This window comes from Aythya marila (assembly GCF_965140915.1).
Source record: "Aythya marila genome assembly, chromosome: 6".
Classification (NCBI taxonomy): domain Eukaryota; kingdom Metazoa; phylum Chordata; class Aves; order Anseriformes; family Anatidae; genus Aythya; species Aythya marila.
In genome coordinates, this window is record NC_139047.1 from 149,148 (window position 1) to 166,708 (window position 17,561).

Genomic DNA, 17,561 nt, shown 5'->3' on the forward strand with positions numbered 1-17,561 from the left:
TATCTGGATTTCAAGGTCTTATTCTCTTTTAGCAGCAGAGACAGAAACAATAGGTTAGAATTTTAGGTTAGAAATTAGGAGACATTTCTTCTCAGAAAGGGAGAAAGGGTAGGCATTGGAACAGGTTGCCCCATGAAGTGGTGGTACCACCGTCCCTGGGGGTGTTCAAGGAAAGGGTTGGACCTGGTGCTTAGGGACATGCTTTAATGGGTGACATTGGTAGCAGGGTGATGGTTGGACCAGATGATCTTGAAGGTCTTTTCCAACCTTAATGATTCTCTGAACCTATTATTCTATGATAGTTCTATTGGCAATTCTCATAACACTTAAAAATCATACTACTTGGAAATGCTTTCTTACTTGAAAGCAGGGCTGAAGAGATCCAAACTCCACTGCCTGAGCAGACTGCTAGTGATCTAAGTTGCAGAAGATTCACTAAACATGGGATTTGAAAAATTTGGGTCACACAGCCCCTTGCAGGACTGGGAGTAACTACACAGATCTAGACAATTTCTGTTGCAACTTCTCTTGAATTCCCTGTGGAAGCCCGTTCCAGAAGTTATTCCTAATCAAGTGTGTTCTTATTTTATTGTTGACTGGCATTGTGGAATCTGGAAGATAAACTGCTTCCGCAGGGTTGATGTTATCTTTGGCATCTGCTTCCATCCATTTAATACTTTTCTTCCCACTTCCTTGTTCACTTCTGTCAGGATGGTTACAATATCCTTGCGGCTTGAACAAAAACAAATAAAAGTTACACTAAAATACACAGTACTTGCTGCTAGGCCAAGAAGTTGATCTATGTTTGCTTCAGTAAAGTGAGATCTCAGGGAAGACTAGTATCTTCCCTTCAGCTGCCTGTCACTGAAATTGCATATGCCACTGTGAAACCACAGAATTCAGTACATCTGGGAGAATAAAAGCAACCTCCACATAGGATCACTATACAAACACACACAATCCTCTACTTTGGCTGCAATCAGAATAGCACACTAAAATGAAACAGAACCAAATTTATGCATTCACCAAGCCCTTTGAACATCTTGAGAAAGTGATATCTGGAGAAAAATTCTATCTTCTAAATTAACTTTATGAGAGAGGCAACAATTAAAATTATGACTAAAGAATACTGATGTTCTGCCTGTGTATTCAACCCACAAACTGGCCTCTTATCAGGTGTCACTAGAAGAAAAATACCTTATTACTCAAAAAAAAGTTAAAAAACATGCGCATACATGAACACATTTGTTTATTTGTAATGTTCCAGCATCACAACCCTGAATCTACACCTGGATTAAGAATAGTACTTACAGTGGGCAAAGTAACTTCATCTTGTCACAGAGGCATTGAATGTAAACGCTGCCAGTCTTTATACAGCGGTAGCACTCAAAGTCTTCCACAGTAGCCATGCCAACCAGAACATCAGCCTGGTCAGGAATGGAAGGCAGAGGGATAGCATCCGTCTCGAGATGGCCAGAACAGTCTTCTTTTACTGTGACAGCTGGATGACCTACAGAGCCTTGGCAAGCCTGGATGAAAAACAGCTTGGGTTTGCCAGCAAGTGAAGGACAATTAGATCCACTGAAGCAGGTGAGTAAATCTTTAATATTTACAAACTCATGATCAGTGCCTTTTATTTTGTCTTTTTCACCATGTGAAAGAATGAAGCAAACAAAACAGTCCATGTTGCTATGGTTTTTTTTACTGTATTCTTTAACTGTCTCATATATTTTTTTTGCTTCTAGATCCATGTGCTCAACTGTCTCAAACTGAAGCCACTCGAAGACCCTCTTCAGAGCCTCTGGGAAAGAAAGTCAGAAGGCACTTGGTGACCATAAACAGTGACAAGGAAGATGCTGAAACATTGGGCTCTGTGTGGTAGAACAGGTATCACCAGAAGTGTTCAGATCCCACCAATAAATTCACTTGACTGCCTCTTAGCCTGTCAAGTTTAATTAGAAAATCACAAACGCCTAACTTATTTATCTTTTAAATACAACTGGGTTCAACAACACACTATGTAAAAACAAATGCAGGTTTCAGATTATCCAATTAATCAGTACAGTTTAGTGAAGCTTACTTTTTTTAAGTAGGTTTTAACTGAACATTGCATAGAAATCTCAGATGGAAAAGAACAAACCTTAGAAAGTTAGGAAGATGTAACTCTTTAGAATGACAATTTCTGCCATTCTTAAATGAAGTAAATCCCTCACTCTGTGAGACTGATTGACGCAGCAAGAATGAAGGCTGGATAACCTGCTAACATGCTAGCAAGGACACAGTGCTACACAGACTTCCCAGCAAATATTGATGTAAGTGTTATGTAGGTGGAAAGTATCTGGAAAGCAAGAAACATGTAGACAGGCTGGATAGAGTTAAAAACAGTGATGTGTGCTTTCATGAAGCAGATTTTTAGTTTATTAAGATAAACAAGTGACACTTGCAGGAAGACAGGCTTGAAGGAAATTTATAAAGCAGTAAAATAACTGCATTTATTTGAGCATTGTTGCAAACAACTGCCCATACTGACTAAACTGGAATGCTTATAACTGGAGGGTATAGCATGTCCAAGCTATACCCTCCAATCAGTAAGTTATGCAAGCAAAACATTGAAAGAATTTAAGGACTTAAAAGCGCTACTCTGTGATAGGTAAAAATTAAAAACAATCAAGAAGTGAAAAAGTGCATCATCAATCCCTCCTTCGCTTTTCAGTACATCTGACCAATTAAGATGATGCTTTTTCACCTACAACAGTAAGATCTTCCTTCTTAAAGCCATCAGCTAAATTGTTGGAAGTGGTTTATTTTGAATTTCTACAGTTCTACATTAGTTGTCACTCCAGTTACTCTGGAAGCAAAGGAAAGTGAAAGTGATCATTCTATGGGAAAGATTAGATAATTCCTTCAGAAGTTAATAAAAAAGAACAAACTAGGAATTGGATTTAAAAAAATACTTACTTCCATCTTCTATTGTTCCTTCTCTGTTTTCACATGGATTTTTAAAATTGTGGTTATTAAGAATCACACAGTAGCCATGGGGGTTATTTTCCATCTTATATGATTCCACAAGCTGTAGAAACAAAGAAACTAGAATTAAAAAAAAAAAAAAAAAAAAAAAAAAAAAAAAAAAAAAAAAAAAAAAAAACAGTGCCAAACACCCTAAATCATGAGGGCAAAGATACAAGAAAATAAAAAAGCTCAAAAGTATAAGTCAGCCCAAGGGGAAGGAAGTTGCTGGCTCTTCCTGAAACCCTCCTCTCTCTTTGTGGTTAGGTTATGATTTTAGAATGGGAGAAAGTGAGTGTCCAGAAACACAAATTTGCACACGTGGAGGATAAGTTCCTGAACCATATCATTCACTCAGAATCCTGACTTTCTAGTGAGGTAGCAGATGCTATCTATCTATGAGTAGCAGATCTATCTATCTATCTATGGGTAGCAGATCCCATCTATCCAGGATACTACTAGACTGTCCTGTTTTTTTAAAAAAAATTAAAACTGTTTTTCTTCCCATGACAGCTACTCTTTCCTTTCTTGTCTAAAAGGTTGCTGACAGCCATGTCCTCACCAAAGGACAAGGCTTGATCCTGTTTTGAAAACAGGAATTCTTTCAAGGCCAACCTCTAAAGCCAGAACCCCTCCCTTTTAGCTCTTTCACCTGCTTAGTCTTAAAAAATTATGCTCCCTGCTCCCACTTGTTGGACAAATACTTTAAAGGCAATCTTGAAGTATTCCTCACCAGGTGTGGTGTCCCACCCTCTGCTCCTTGTCCTGCTGGATGCCGAGACACACAGATTAGATTGCTGAGTGTTTCCTTAGAATTATTTTCTAAGAGGGAAATAAAAAGAACATTTTAGGAGTAAAAGGATAAATCTTCCACTTTGCATATTTCAACACCAAAACCAGAAAAGCTCAAGGAGTGAGGTGGAGGGTTGTTTTCACTATCACTGGCGAGGCTGGGCCATGAATGGGTTCCAGTATTGCAAACTGCCCATCAGTGAAGCTGTGAAGAGTGTCCCTTGGAACAAATGATACATTTGTGTTAAGACTGTGCAGCCCTAACCAGACATTCCCAAAATTAGAGTTATTACGTAAAAGTGGACCTCTGGGCCTGAGCGCACACTGAAGCTTGAGCCTGGAGATGGCATATGCTGCATTCTTGCAGTGGCTGTACCTTGTTCCATTTCTTGTCTGTTCTTTTACTGGTAGCAAGAGCCACATAACAGAAGTCTGAATGTGATGATCACCCCAAGCAAGTCATCCCTTAGCATCTCTACTATGGGATATGCAAGTCAAAGAGGAGACCCATTTTTGTAGTACAGCCAGCTCATTTACTTCTGAGGCCCCTTCTCCAGATGACTTTGTTTTGGTGGACACACCAAGGAGACAGAACACCAGCATAATGAAGATCTCCTCAAAACACTAAAACACTGCTTTGAATACAAGTGCCAGAAATAAGAGAAGAAATCATCAAACACATGGGTCTGCACAATACCCCTTTTACAAGTTACATAGATGTGCTCTTTTTCCACTTATCAAGGGAGACAAAACACATCAATACTACTAAAAAGCCACTCCCCTGACACAGGGCTTGTTTATGCTAGCCTTTCTTGACAATTTTCTTCTGCTTTTGTAGCAACACAACATTTAGTAGACTTAGTAGAAACATTTAGTAGAAACATTTAGTAGACTCTCATTTTGATCGTTGACACACCCTGTTTCCCAAAGAGTAAGGCCTGTATATAGTGTCACAAGCCACCACCTCAGCTGCAACAGCCCAGACACGAAAGTTCTTGACATTTCAACATCTGATATAGAATGCTAATAGTCCAATTTTAGCCACGCACCTGGTCTCCAGTGACTTGTCCTTCAAATAAGAGAAAAAAAGCCTGCTAATAGAAAACTATGCTCAGAACCAAAACAAGTTTCCTCAAGCCAACTGTCTTTTTTTTTCAGCAGCTGAAAAGCTATAGTCCAAAACCAGCACTGCACTGCTTCCTTTGCACTTAAAGCAAAGATAAAGGAGAGGCAGACCACTTACAAAGGGCAGGATGTATTTCGCAGAGAGGTACAAGAAGACATGATGTGATAGTGAAGTAGCAGAGAACATTGGAAACCACAGGTACCAAGATCTGTTCTGCCTATCCCAAGATAATGTAAGATGTCTCTTATCTCTAAACTCCTAAGATCCCAAGGATCGAGCCACAAAAAAAAAAAAAATCACAAAACAGTTCTACTCTTAAACAGCCGATTAAATAGTTTACCTTTTGTTTTTTCTTCATAGATATCGATTCTTTTCTTTAAGTCAGCTCTAAATTCCTTTAATATATCCTTCAGAATTCTCAGGTCATCTTCTTTAATTATTCCATTTCTTTCCATTTCCATTAAGACCTTCAACATTGACTGGTAAAACACAAACACAGAATCCAAACTCATACAGTGACCTTCAATAACCACAATATCTGGCACTTCTCGAAAGAACAGAAGACAACATCTTCATTCCCAGAGACCTAAAGTAAAGACCAATTTATTTTTGCTCCAAACTTCATTAACTGAAGAAACACATCACTAGAGTAAAGACTGGATTGGTAGAAATTGCCCATGGCTAAGTTATTCTGCTATGTTTCAAAGTGCGAAGCACTTATGCAGTTAATAACACGACATCCTGTTTTGCCTCTATATTCAGGTGAATTGCTGTAAGCCACTTAACTGCACCACTCTCCATGTTCTAATGCAGGAAATGTCTTCAAGGATGACTTTGTTTTTTAAAGCTGTTTAGTTCACCAAGTTGCAGGTAAATCTGCTACTTTTGCAGTAGGTGCCACAATACAAATAGAATTTTAAGGAAGCCTCTTAGTAATACCAAGCACCTTCATAGCACTGTTTGTTGTTTACAAAACAGATATTAAACTAGCTCACCAACCCTCTTAATCTTTCTGTGGGGAAGTTAACAAAATACTATTACATCAAATTACAATGTAGAAAAAAATGTACCTATTGACACACAAAAATTAGTGCTGGAACTCATGTTAGAACTCAATTTTCGATCTCCAAAACATTGTTTTTCTTCCCGCAAACATCACTTTTATTAGATACAGCATGTGCACAAATGTCTTATAAATGCCAAGCAAAGAAGAAAGTAAGAGCATGATGGATTTTGCAAGAAGAAAAGATAGGGAGACAGGTGGTGGAGGCAAAATGAGAAAAGGAGAGCAAAAAGGTCAGCGAAAACATAAACTGAGAAAAAAGGGTCCTTTCTGTCACAGAGCACCTGTCAGCTAACATCACAAATCTATAAAAAACAGAATTTTAGTGACAGCACACTGGTCTCTCCTTGCTCCCGTCTTACAAGTGGCAGACTCTGAGCTAGCCTTGCAAGAAACTTATCAAGGTTACTTTGCCTACAGCGTTATCCTGGAGCTTGTTCTTCGGTATCTGTTCTTGCAGCAGGAATTTCACACTCTTGACATCTTCTGGAGTCAAGTCCTCTGCAATTCCATATAGCAGCTGTCTGGCAATAAAGGATAGAAAAAGACTGACTAAGAAAGATAGGAGAAATAAACATGACAACTACACATTTGAACTGAGAAATGTGAAATGTGGTCTCAAAACTCACGAGGGCAGGAAGTCATGCTGTAATAAATTCAATTATTCTGGGATATTTGTAAGGTAACACTACAGAGAACAAGACAGTACACAACAGAACTGTCGTACGTTTTGCATGCCAAGGTTTACTAATACTGTGTTTACCTGTACGTTGACACCTTTGCCCTGCCTGGGATCTGAAGCTCCCTCTCCATCTCCTCTCGGCTGGAGCCCAGCTGGCCAGCCAGGAGGTCTATCCGATTGATCCGGTAGAGCAACTCCTTCAAGAAGGACACATCCCCCACTTTGATCATGTCTTTCTCCTTAAGCACTTCAAAGAAAGCCTTGGGCTCCTCAATAGCTTCTTGTTTCCTCACAGGGACATGCTCCAAGCTGAGAAACTTCAGAGCTGCCAGTTCATCTGTGGCCAAAGCCTCAGAAATATCAAAAAGAAGTTTGTGGAAGACTGTACTCATTTCACGTCAGGATTTGGATCTAAACACAAAGAAAATTTAATTTGGTTTGTCGGTAACAGTAGTGCAACACCACGAATATAAAAGGTGCCATGTCATGTAGAATAGTCCAAAACAAATATATGTAATCAAAAATACTTCAGTAGACAGATGCTGTCCTGCCACCATAACTTTGACATTTTTTTCTCGTGATTCTCTGGACTAAATGGAGAGCATTGAAAACTGTGCATAAGTGAAATTGACAGAGAAAGTCACAGATCCTTCTTGCTTCCTATGGTGCATCTCCACACCTGGATATACTGATGTATCAGATAAACAATCCTGGCAGGCTGCTGCCATTTCTTTTGGAGGTTTGACTCCATTTGGAAGCAACAGCCACTTACAGTCTGAAATATAGACTATGCAGTAAATAAGGCTGCGAGGTTTTGCACCATAACATATATAAAGGTTTTACAGGCCACATGAGCAAAACTTCTCTAAGATAGCTGCCTTCTACTTTTCTTATATACTGCTTCTGACTTTGGTCAATGAAACCAAAGCACCTCTCCCTGCTTTTGTTTATCTTCATGAAGTAAAATCTAATCTCAATTGGTAATGTTCAAATCAAATACAGATCACATCAACGTTTTCAAAAAGACTAGAATTCTCATCAGCAGTTCTGTTTTACTGAACACCAAATATCATCCTCCTTCTCCACCACTCACCACTCTATCAGCTTTAAAAATATTAAACTTGGCTTATGTATCCAACTTTTGAGCACAATAGAAAATCAAAAAGTAAGTTTCACACCCGCAAAATTTTTGCAATTAGTATAGATGTGCCATCTACACAGTGTTTAAGCCTGTCTGTAAATACAGGAGTACACTAAAACAATGTTTAGCTGTGGTGTCTTCTTCCATTTCACTAAAATAAAGACACAACTGATAAAACAAGCAAACAGTTTCTTTTACACCATAAGTAATAATAATTTTACTACACTTACATTGGAGGACAGGCTGGAGGACTGCTGAAACAACTGAAAAAAGTGAAAGACAACCATAGTCTCTGAAGTTCCAGGAAAAGTACTTGCTTTTGTACTATGGCCTGTATGGCCTGTAAGTCACATGACTTACAGTAAGTCAGTTATATCAAAGCAATAAGCTGTGATCATTATGCAGCAGTTTCTTTCTCCACTTGCCACTGTTCCGGTTTCAGGAAATTATTACAGTGGTTGTAGGAAAAAAACGTAAACCACAGAAACAACCAGATTTGCTTTTGTTTTAAGGGGACACTAAGCAGCACAGCCAGGAACTCCTGGTATATGGCACAGCTCAGTACATTATGATTACTTATAAATCCCAATTAAAAGATGATGGGGAGGCATGAATCAATTACATATTCCCATTTAAAAACATCTCAGTCCCACTATCCTGCTGTGTCACTAGATCTTCCACATCCTAGCTCCATTCTTCAAAGTACAGCTCCAACTCAGCCAGCCTACTTTTAACTAGTCAAATATCAGTACCAAATTCAGTAGCAGTACTGACAAATAAAGAAAACCGAAAGGATAAACACCTCTTTGAAACATACTTTCCTGTTCACAAAATAATTTAAGTAATATTTAACTTTTGGCATTTTCACTCTCTTTATGCATAGAACTCTGCCTTCAATGGTAAAGTTCACAGTATGATTTGCTGGCCACCAGTATTTTCCTTGCAGCAGCAAACATATGAATAGTCAGCTACCAGACCTCTCTGTTCACATCTGAAGACCAAACTCAAGCATTATGAAGAGAGAGAGTTAGGACAGCAGAAATATGTTCAAATTTTGCAATTAAAACTACCTTCATCGATTTCAACCTATCTACGTTTATAAACTCAAAATCAGAACATACCCTTCAATGGAATGAGGTATTCAAACTCCTTCCAAAAGGCACATGCTAGTAACAGTTCAGAAAACGTGTCTGAGATTCACTGGCATGAGTCTTCCTTTTATCCAAAGGTTGGGAACAGCATCACAAGTGCTATCTGATCTTCAGGTCGCGAATGGTTCTGTCTCCAAGTCATCCCATGCCTCACTCTCTTCCTTTACTAGTTTTTCTGTGTCTTAACTGACTGCAGTTGCAGGTTTAAAGAGGAAACATGCTGTGATCACTGTGTGAAAAAGATCTGCAGGCAAGACCAGGCCTGAGATAGCTCTTTCCAGACAGAGACTTCTCCTGTCATGCAGCTGTTTCAGGGACCAGCCCTCCTGGCATTCTTCTTCCTGTTTAATATTTCACTTCCTATTTCTTACTCTATTGTCCTCCCCCGAACTATTCCTGTTCCTTTGTTAGTCTTTAGTCCCTTCAACTTCCCACAGCTCCCCTGCCCCCATTTTATTCCTCTGGTTTCCCACAGAACTGTCTCAATGACTCAGCCAATTCTTTGTACAGCAGCCTAACAAAAATCCAGCTCCCCTAGAAAGGTTGCCTTGAGGAAGCAAAAATGCTGAGGCTACTGACTACTCAGCAACTGTAGTGACTGGCTGCTACTGGCAAAAGCCAGGATAAACAGCTCTTACACAAAAAAAAAAAAAAAAAAAAAAAAAAAAAAAAAAAAAAGAGAGAGAGAGAGAATCAGTATGGATAGGACTTGGTGAATGTTACAAATTCTACTTTAAGATCATGACTTTCCAAAGACATATCTTCCCCACAGGAAGACTCATTTTACACTATTTCCACTTCAATATGTCTAAACAAGAATTGCGCAAGTGACAACCCTTCTTTAATTCTGTAGGTGACAAGCATGCATACATACATGTACATATGCTTCTGTATGCATCATCAAGTCCTTAAAGAAACAAAACACTTTTTGTTGGATTAGGCTGATTTCTTTCTAGCACAAACTCTATATTCCTAGGGACACTGAAAGAGTACAACATGGACAGCAAGCAGTGATTAACATCTAAGCTGCAGGAAGAGAGGGTGTTTTTTACCCAAGACTTTCAGACTGCCGTCTTACAACACACCACAACAGATCACATGAAAACTTTAAAAACCTTGCTGAATGGCAGCTGTGGTTACAGTCCTAAGCCTTTCCTGCCTGCAGGCTTGTCCTGACAAAGTGCCACTGTGTGCACCCAAGTATTACAGTGTGCAGCAATATAAACACAAACAAGCACAATTTTCACACTGGATACTATAAATCATAACACCGTAACCTGTGTGTGAACAAGCCTTATTACAAGGGAAACTTCACCAGTCTTTCATACTTCACAGTGTGGATCCCTCTTCCGAGGGAACTCATGGCAAAAGTCAGCTTAAACTTTTCTTGGCTGTGTTTATCCACCTACAGTTTAACTGGAGACTATTCATGCGGAGGTTCCTACAGAGAGAGCAAGAGAACATGATGATGTTCTCTGTCTAGCAAACTTAAGAAGGAAACCAAGATCCCCCCAAACAAGGTCAAGATTGTTCTGTTTACTCTGTATTGATAAAATTCAATTGTTACCTAAACATACAAAAGAAGAGTGCACTGAGTCTGAATAGCAATTTTGAGCCAGACACTTCAATCTGTTAAGTTTATTATACGTTCTACTAACAGAAAAAACATTTTCTATCTGTGGCACAAGTGTCACTTCAAATTTAGCAGCCATAATAATTCAGAACATATAGGATGCTATGGGTCACACACCTGTTTTAAAAATTGTTTCCAATAGCACTCAACAGTGCTATCTCAAATTTTAACCCTAAGTTTCAAGCTATTTTATGGCTAGTAAATATAGAAAAAAAAAATCAGTGTTTTGCTGAAACAAAGGTTCACTTCAGCTTAAACCCTGAAGCAGTTAAAATCCCATTCATTCATGCAGTCCAACAAAGTTAGAACACAAGGGAATGGAACAAAGCTGCGCCAGGAAGGCTCAGACTAGGTATTAGAAAAAAATTCTTTATCATGGTCAAACACTAGAACAGACTTCCTAGACAGGCAGATGATGCCCCATGCCTGTCAGTGTTCAACAGACATTTGGACAATGCCCTCAGCTATACAGCTTTAACTTTTGCTTAGTCCCAAAGTGGTCAGGCAGGTAAACAAGATGTTATTTGAAGGTCTCTTCCAACCAAACTATTCTATTCTATTGTATTCTGAAGTGCAGCAGGCAGGCAGAAACAAGGATAAGCATTAGCAAATGTTTTGTCTACACAAGCTCTTAAAAAATATATAGATTTAATTCAGTAACAAAAAGGAGGACACAGATACACAAAATATCATAACAAAATAACATTATATTATTTCAGTTAATGCTAAAACATGCAGTTAGAAGGTTAATCAAGAAGAAGGCTTGTGTCCTTATACAGCTTCATTTTAGACATTAAAATGAGAAATCAGAAAATGTAATGCTTTAAGTTAATCAATCTGATAAACATATGCAGATATACAGCTGAGTGACATTATTTCACAGTGCTTAACTGGTCTACCCTAACTTTTATTCCAAGAAGTGATGGGGAAATGACAGGTCACAAGTTTTCACAGAGGGAGTTCTATAGCATTTTGGCTATACTCAGTTTTGGAAACATAACATTGTACGTGAGGTTCATGTTAGCTATTACATGGCATCAGTGAGCACTGCTGAACAAGTTGCTTATTTCAAGAGTTACCTGCTTCTCCATAATGTTAAAAGCAATTTAAATTAGAGATGAAAAAATCCTTCTCTGTCTACTACTTAAGCTTTCTCCTCTTACTCCCACCTTTGTCTTTCTCTGTGAACAAAACTAGTAGTTTTAGAGATAGGTTTAAAAATTGTTAGCATGCAAAATAAAACATGATGAGCCTAAACCTAACATCCTGGTTTAGATATATATAAAGAATATATAGAAAGCTACATGTAACCCTTACGGAGACGGACGTACGCTTTTGTGTCTGCAGGCACAAAAATGTTTAACATGATAGAAATATGCTTGTCCCAACCTTGAAAACTCTGTGTATATATATATTATTTAAATACTTGGCATATGGATTGTATTAACTGTGTATCCTCACAGTTTCTTTGGGGGGGGAAAAAAAAAAGGAAGCCTTGCCTTGACACTAACAGCTCCTGAGGAGTCTGAGTAACTGCCTTATACAGGCAGTGCAGTGAATTGCATTTAAATGAGATGTGATGACAAAAGTATGTATTTAAAAAGCCTCAATATTGCTGTGAAGGAGGAGGGTCTCTAGGTATAGGGAATATAAATTTTCTTCTTAAGGTATAAGCTGGCTGAGGCATCTGCTTCTTTGTCCCCCAGCGGTCAACACGCCTGCTCACATCTTCATTAACTTCTGTAAGAATGGATAAAATATCTTCACCCCTGCAGCCAAAATGAAAGCAAAAAATAATAAGAAAAAGATTTAATTATAAGCAGATGGTATTGTTTCTCCATGTAACACCTCACTGATCATCTAGAAGCTATAGTACAAACTTTTATAATAATTTTTCTTTTATAATAAAAAACATCCTTTTCTACAAATTTCTCTTCTTTTGATCTCATTTGAGTGCAAGCCTTGCTTGATTCAACTAGTAATGTAAAGGATGTAATGATATTTTTATCTAAATCCACTCAAGAAACAGATGGCTAACAGAATATAGATTGGAGATTCAGAGGTGGATTTTTTTTTCATTTTTATTTTTATTTTTTGCAGTAAGCTCCACGTCATCCCAATAGTCTCTAGGGTACCAGAGGTGTTAATGTAAATTTATCAAAGATGAGTGAACAAATCATCAGTTTAACTGATTTTGTCCATGGGCTGCTCCTATTTGAATATGACTTCAGAGAAAAAAAAAGGAGGGGGGAAGTTCCTCCTGTATTTTCAAAGAGCTAAGTAATTAAGTATTTACCTTGGTACCAACAACTGCAGCTTGCTGCACAGGGCCTGAATATACCAAGTACCCTGTTGAACATGCCGGAAAGAGGCATATCCATCAATTGTGGCCATGCCTAGGAGGAAGTCAGCCTCTTCGGGAATACTCTCAGAAGGAGAAAGGCTCTGTTGCATAGAAGAGAAGTCAGGAATTCGTGCATCAGCTTCAACGTAGACAGGACGCTGTATCTCTTTACCCTGGCAAGCTTGGATAAAGAATAATTTGGGTTTTTCAGCTAGTTGTGGACATCGTTTGGCAGTGAAGTAGGACATGATCACGCGGATTGATACAAGCTCTCCGTCTTTCCCATAGATTGCTCCTGACTCTCCATGAGATAGAATACAACAAATGAAACAGTCCCTATCCTTATGATCTTTCAGTTGCTGCCACGTTTCCATGAGTTCTTTAATCTGCTCAGATGTCTGATCTGTGTAAGTCTTTACATCCAGGCCAAGCCATGTGAATACTCTCTTTAGCTCCTCTGTAATTAATAAAAGAAAAAAAGAAAAAAATGAAGCAGGAGAAAACTATTTTATGGTCACCATGCAAGCTAATCTTAACTGTGAAAGGACCTCACACCCTGATACTTCTGCAGATTCATCCTTATACTAGTATCAAATAAAGGTTAACAGAATAAGATGGCATCAGTTCAAACACTGTCACTGAATCTTTCCAGACAAGCTTTAGAACATACTATGACATTATAAAATGACACACTAAGTGAGCTCCCAAATGGCACCTGAAAATATTAGGAATCCCCCCAGAGTTTCAGATTAGAAACTCTTTCAATACCTTCCTCAGATGATTATTTCCAACTGCAGTTTTGACTATTATAGAGCTTCATAAACAAAAGATAAATAGAATGAATAGAATAAAAGAGTATGCATAGGTTTGATTAAAGAGTTTTGCATTATATTATACAAAAACGTTGGTTTAGTTTTAATTCTTTTTTACAGTTACAGATAAAGACCAAATAAAAAGGGATTCTAAAAATGATTTAAGAATGATCCAACTGTATGAGAAATTCAGTGGTTACTCAGCCTTTAGCCCTTCTCCCCGGGAGACACAAGTGACATAATTTAACAAAATCAAAAATCTTACTGTTTAGAAATACTTATTAAAACATATACAGTAACATTTAGAGCAGTACCAGACAATCAACTTGCATGGGGAAACAGAGAAACTAACCCTCCAAAAATCTCACTTCAGGAACTTACCAGCATCTTTAGAAGAACCCTTCCTCTCTTGAAGAACCCCATCAAATGTAACATTATTAATAACAATACAAAATCCTCTCTTTGGGCCATCCATTTTGTAACTTGACATCTTCTGTAGAAAGAAGAATAAAAAAGCTCACAGCCTCACCAAACTTTTTCAACACTTCAGTGATGGATGTGTAAGCTCTAGCAACTTTATTTCCTTAACATGTCTCAAAATTGGCATCCAAAAAATTATAGACACCTAGGAGTCTGGGTTATTTTTGGAAATCTGGAACTCAATGGTGCCTCTGTGTGCATGATGTTAGACACATGAGTTGAGTTTATTAGTAGTAATGAATACCTAGAGCAGGTGGTTCATATTGATCCAGTGGAAAGGGATGCAAACAGAACAGAGATCATGGATGTGCATACACCTGCCACATTAGCAGTTTTGCTAAGACTTAAAAGTTACCTCCCCCATTTAAAAAAGAATGTTTTAAAAACTAAGAACTCACCGAAATTACAAGTACCACCCCTTCAATTCCAACCTCAGGTTAAAATCATAAAGTTCCCCCACTTCAGTTCCTCCCTGTTCACTAGAAAGAACAACTAAAAATATGTGGGTATGTGCAGTTTAGTAGAAAAAAAATGAAGGCAGTACTCCATCAGCTACTTCAACAGCAGCAAACAATACTTCAGCTACAACAGCCTGAACATCAGTTGATGAAAAGATACATTATGGCACAGAACTGCAAGAAATTAAATCACAGAATCATAAGAATCACAGAATCATCAATCAAGAGACCTCCAAGATCATCTAGTCCAACTTCTGACCTAACACTAACAAGTCCTCCACTAAACTGTATCATTAAGCTCTAAATCTAAACGTCTTTTAAAGACCTCCAGGGATGGTGACTCCACCACTTCCCTGGGCAGCCCATTACAGTGCCTCACAACCCTCTCAGTAATGAAGTTCTTCCTACTATCCAACCTAAAACACCCCTGTTGCAACTTCAGCCCATTCCCCCTTGTCCTGTCACCGGGCACATGGGAGAATCACAGAATCACAGAATTTCTAGGTTGGAAGAGACCTCAAGATCATCGAGTCCAACCTCTGACCTAACGCTAGCAGTCCCCACTAAACCATATCCCTAAGCTCTACATCTAAACGTCTTTTGAAGACTTCCAGGGATGGTGACTCCACCACTTCCCTGGGCAGCCTGTTCCAATGCCTCACAACCCTTTCAGTAAAGAAGTTCTTCCTAACACCTAACCTAAAACTCCCCTGGCTCAACTTAAGCCCATTCCCCCTCATCCTGTCACCAGGCACGTGGGAGAACAGACCAACCCCCACCTCACTACAGCCTCCCTTGAGGTACCTATAGAGAGCAATAAGGTCGCCCCTGAGCCTTCTTTTCTCCAGACTGAACAATCCCAGCTTCCTCAGCCACTCCTCATAAAATTTGTTCTCCAGACCTCTCACCAGCTTCGTTGCCCTTCTCTGGACTCATGGATATAAATGGATATAAAAAAATGCAACAACTTGCTCCCTCAATATCTCTGCTTAAGGAAAAAGCTGGAGGGAGAGTTCATTACGCTGCTGTACAAGAGTACATACAAGTCTTCTAAGAAGGTATCTCACAAAAGGGATCTTTCCTTCTAAACCATGACCTCTGGTTTATTGAGGAAGATTGCTACATGCCTGTAATAGCTTACTGAACACACTTGCCTTCTTTTAACCTTCTTACAAATTCTTTGCAACAAACTTCATGAGACACACAGAAATCTCACATGTTCTTGCATGATAAACGCCATTAGAGGGATGAAGACCTCATGCCCCTACATATTCACAAAGATGGGTTTAAGAGATTATCTCATACCTTGGATTCATTTTCTACATTGCTGAATTCTCTAGGCAGCTCCAGGTTCATTTTAGACAAGCTTTGTGTTAGAGTAGCCGCGTTGTTATCTAGGGAAAAAACAGTATAATATTATTTGATGAGGAGAAATCTACTATTAGTGTATGTACCAAAAAGGAGTATAACTACAATACAATAATTTTATTATTTCAAATACTTTTACATTGAAAGGAGTAATTCTTCTGTATAAGATAACGTTGTCATGTACAAAGAATCTATTCTGGACATGTCTCCAGTTATTTTTATTACATATACTTTCGTGACAAAGGCAAGGTTTCCATTTGTACTTGTTTTATGGAACAAAGATATCTAGGCTACAAGGACAGATTCTACCTGAGACAGTCAAATGAATTTTTCATTTGTAAATAACTAGATATAAACTTCATTGTAAGTTGGATCTATGATGTTACTACTGAAGCTCCCATTACAGATTTTTTTTTCTGTTCCTGAGTCACACATAATACCTCTCAGACTCTCAAAGGTACCTTGACAGACACTGAAAGTTGAAAAGAGCAAATGTTGTGCTGCGATACTTTACAACATCTGTTGTGGAGTAACAAACATGGATGTAAACTATCTCCTGTTCTTTGTAAGGAATCTTTTCAGAGATCTAATCCAAAATATAACTTTACTTATGGTAACTTTATTTACTTTTCCTTCTGAATGCCCTAAAACTCTCCCCTCCTCTTGTACAAATCATATGCTACTTAATGCATTCAAAACATCCCTCTCCACTGTGCAACACCTAACAACTTGAATCTTAGTAACTTCACTTACTCCAGCAAGCTATTGAAAGATGCGCAAACCATACATGTCATGGTCTCTCTAGTGAATAAAGGTGCCAGGAACCATTTTTAACCTTAAAAAAGGTGCCATTTTTTTGTTTGCCTGTTTCTGTCCTCAGATCTTTATTTTCTGCTTAGTTAACAGTCATTCTGCAAATGCCTGGGAAGAGTGGGCACAGATCTTCCTGATATCTTCCTTTAGTGAGGGAACTGGAACAGAGAGACAAGAAGTCCAGGGCACTTTCTCATTTCCTCTATAAGGATCCAAGAGGTATGGCAGAAAGAACTACAATAAATGGCATTGTCCTTTTAAACAATATACTAGATTCCAGACAGGGCGGCATAAAAATCGTTTAATACTGAAACTCTAAGAGAAGACAAACCTTGCCTGCTGGGTATGGAGTGCACATTTCCAACATGCTCCCAAAGGCTCCGAGGTTCTTCAGCATAATGATCTGTACATAAAGCAAAAGAAATCCGAGGTAAAGTCCTGTACACAAAAAAATAACATTTCAGTTTTATAGTCATAGTGTCCCCTTCTCTTGTCCTTCCAGACATATTTAAATAGAAAACTTGTTTTTAATTCTTGGGAAACAATCTTTTTCTACTAATCAGACCAGCCCTTATTTCACTTACAAAAAAATACGTTTCATAGTTTCCAGTAAATGACTAACCAGGTATACAGGATTTGCCAATTTTCATTTCTCCCATTTATATAAGAACAGAAATCCTTCCAATCTATTA

The 17,561-nt window shown here is 38.4% G+C and overlaps 2 protein-coding genes across 6 annotated transcripts in view; both read right to left on the reverse strand.

Moving 5' to 3' along the window:
• Positions 1–12,233, reverse strand: LOC309879695 (caspase-8-like). Of its 3 annotated transcripts, none has more exons than XM_082763728.1 (8): positions 12,094–12,233; positions 6,751–7,080; positions 6,406–6,511; positions 5,265–5,403; positions 3,740–3,828; positions 2,959–3,070; positions 1,312–1,801; positions 1–732 (listed from the first exon to the last, which is right to left on the reverse strand). In XM_082763728.1, exons 2-8 carry the CDS (start codon positions 7,059–7,061, stop codon positions 582–584), a joined length of 1,398 nt encoding a protein of 465 aa, XP_082619854.1. In that variant the 5' UTR covers positions 7,062–7,080; positions 12,094–12,233; the 3' UTR covers positions 1–581. The 3 variants fall into 3 exon arrangements, with proteins under 3 accessions (XP_082619854.1, XP_082619853.1, XP_082619855.1); XM_082763727.1 differs by lacking the exon at positions 12,094–12,233 and adding an exon at positions 8,932–9,609; XM_082763729.1 differs by lacking the exon at positions 12,094–12,233 and adding an exon at positions 8,041–8,840.
• Positions 12,201–17,561, reverse strand: part of LOC309879691 (caspase-10-like) — a gene marked incomplete at its 3' end in the record, with an annotated part of 17,214 nt that continues 11,853 nt past the window's right edge. For 2 of the 3 annotated variants that reach the window (XM_082763712.1, XM_082763713.1), the window contains exons 7-11: positions 17,201–17,272; positions 15,994–16,082; positions 14,132–14,243; positions 12,891–13,395; positions 12,201–12,363 (exon numbers count right to left, since the gene is read on the reverse strand). In XM_082763712.1, coding sequence (XP_082619838.1) covers positions 12,201–12,363; positions 12,891–13,395; positions 14,132–14,243; positions 15,994–16,082; positions 17,201–17,272 — 941 coding nt within the window. The remainder of the gene's footprint in view (positions 12,364–12,890; positions 13,396–14,131; positions 14,244–15,993; positions 16,083–17,200; positions 17,273–17,561) is intronic. The other variant, XM_082763714.1, reaches the window with a different exon arrangement.